Here is a 2,512-nt window from a genome sequence, read left to right as displayed (position 1 = left end):
AAACGGGGGTTTTTAAAATTAAAAAAAAAAAAAAAAAATCAGAAATAAGATTTTTATAACGGTTTCAAAATAATAAAATGTTATAAAATGTTATAAAAACAGAATAAAATGTTCCTCCAACGTTCAGATAACCTAGAAAAACATTCTTTAAATGTTAAAAATGGGTGTTTTAAACGTTGAGAGAACATTCAAATGTAGCTAACATTCTCATAACGTTTTCAAAATGATAGAATGGAATGTTCCTCTAACATTCGCATAACCAAGAAGAAACGTTCTTATTAGATTTTTTTTTTTTTAATGGACGTTTTGGACATTAAAAACATTCAGAAATAACATTTTATAACAGTTTCAAAATGATAGAATGAAATGTTCCTCCAACGTTCGGATAGAAAAACGTTCTTTAATTAAATGTGAAAAATGGGTATTTTAAACGATGAGAGAACATTCAAATGTAACATTCTCATAACCTTTTGGAATGTTCCTGTAACGTTCATAAAAAGAAACATTCTTTCTACGTTAAAAAAAACGGACGTTCAAACGTTTCAAAAAGAAATAACGTTTTTATAACTTAATGGGAACGTTAACGAAACGTTCTTTGCCGTTTGCTGGTGTGACGGGAAGAAAAGCCGCATCCTTACCGACAAGGTCGACGTTCTGCTCGCAGGAGAACCAGATGCCGGTGTGGAACTTCCTCAGAACAAACTTATCCTCGCCGGTCTCCCAGATATACTGAACCAGCCGGCTGTCGTTGATGTTCGAGCTGTTGTACCTAATGCAGTGCGTCTGTTTGACGGTCACCGGTCCGGTACAGAAGGGCTTGACAACTTTCCGGTTCCCCTCGCACCAGTAGCTGGTGGTCAGCGCGGATATGGCGAGGATCAGCGCGAGGAAGTTCAAGGTGAGCGCGAGCGAGGCTCTCCGCCGCCGGTCCATCCCCATGATGATGAACACGGATCCTGCTGCTGTTTAACCCCGGTGGTTTGTCATGTGTTGGCGTGCAGTGTTTCTTCTCTCGCTGCTCTCACAGAGTTCTGCACGCTGAGCTCCTGCGCGCTTCATTTCTCATGTGATGTCAGACACACAATGAAAGCACGAGGCCACGTCGCAGTCAGATATTCCCCGTCAGATATGTAAATCAGCATGGATCCAGTGCTCACAAAGAACCCTGGCAACATCTGGATCTCCTTCCTTATGAGCTGACACAACTCAGTGGACTATAACAAGTGTGTTTGCAATTAGGCTACCTCTGGCGTCGTTTAGGTTTAGGGCATAATTTTTAGGTTAGGCTATAAAAACGTTGTTTTTGAGATGTTTCTAAAACGTTATTTAAAAAGTTATTTAATGGTGGCAGAAACCTATTAACTATTTTCACCCAAAATATAACGTTATTTGAATATTTTAATAAGAACATTAAAAATGCCATTTTTATTACTAAAAACGTTCCGTACAACGTTCTACTAACTTTATTTTCAGCCAAAATATGTTATTTAAACGTTTATTTTTAATATTCTAAGTTTTCTCTCAACATTGTGAGAACGTTCGAGTACAAATAGCATTTGAGAATGTTGATCTCTTTTCTCAACGTAATGACGTAATGAGAACATGTAGGCTATCAAACATTAATAAAGTTATGAGAATGCTCCATAAACATTAGCCTACTTTAGGAATGTTTTGTCTTAACATGTATATAACTTAAAAAAATCTTAATGTTGTGAAAACATTCCCTGTTAGCTGGGAAGGCACTCCATTATTGTGTTATGTACACAATGTAAGTGATAGAAAAACAAAATAGGCTACAGAAGTGACAAATAGAAATGATTTTGAATCAGTCTGATATTTGAAGTAGTATTTCCCCCTTTTAAATCTCTCAATATGGGTCAACACTGTCAGACACAAAAGCAGTGATGTCAAATTATTGACAAATCACATCCGTTCACATTGATGAATGAATCATTTGAGATTTCAGGATGGTTTCAAACTGATTTTATCTCCATCTATTGAAATGTCACCGCAGTCTGACAGGGATGAGAAAATAACCGTATTTTACACATGACACATATTAAACGCAGTAGCCATTTTATTTTGCTGGTGCTGCAAGCTACTATAGGACCTAAACAAAAGTAGATTGATGTTCCACAGAATCCCAAGCAACTCAAACTCAAAATCAAATGTATATTACACAAAAACAAATTATAAACTCACCAGAGTCTGTGTGATGTTGTTGAGTTCATAGCAGGTGAATTACGAAAAGAGGAGCATCAGGATGAATCTGTATGAAGTAGTATTGAGTAATGCACAGAAAAGGGGTCATATGATGCTGCTAAAAAGAACATTATTTTGTCTATTTGGTGTAATGCAATGTGTTTATGCGGTTTAAGGTTCAAAAAACACATTATTTTCCACATACTGTACATTATTGTTTCTCCTCTATGCCCCGCCTTTCTGAAACGCGTCGATTTTTACAAAGCTCATCGGTCTGAAAAGCGAGGTGTGCTCTGATTGGACAGCTATC

General features: G+C 37.0%; 1 protein-coding gene across 1 annotated transcript in view; it reads right to left on the bottom strand.

The window, feature by feature from the left end:
* Positions 1 to 1,044, bottom strand: part of gsg1l2b (gsg1-like 2b) — a 19,060-nt gene extending 18,016 nt beyond the window's left edge. Inside the window, exon 1 of the mRNA XM_016528114.1 lies at positions 591 to 1,044. Within this exon, the coding sequence (XP_016383600.1) occupies positions 591 to 939 (349 nt within the window). The 5' untranslated portion in view covers positions 940 to 1,044. The remainder of the gene's footprint in view (positions 1 to 590) is intronic.
* Positions 1,045 to 2,512: the final 1,468 nt, after the last annotated feature.

Source organism: Sinocyclocheilus rhinocerous, unplaced genomic scaffold (assembly GCF_001515625.1).
Source record: "Sinocyclocheilus rhinocerous isolate Xijiao unplaced genomic scaffold, SAMN03320098_v1.1 scaffold792, whole genome shotgun sequence".
Lineage (NCBI taxonomy): Eukaryota > Metazoa > Chordata > Actinopteri > Cypriniformes > Cyprinidae > Sinocyclocheilus > Sinocyclocheilus rhinocerous.
The sequence above is the reverse complement of the archived record's forward strand: the minus strand, read 5'-3'. Positions and strand labels throughout refer to the sequence as shown.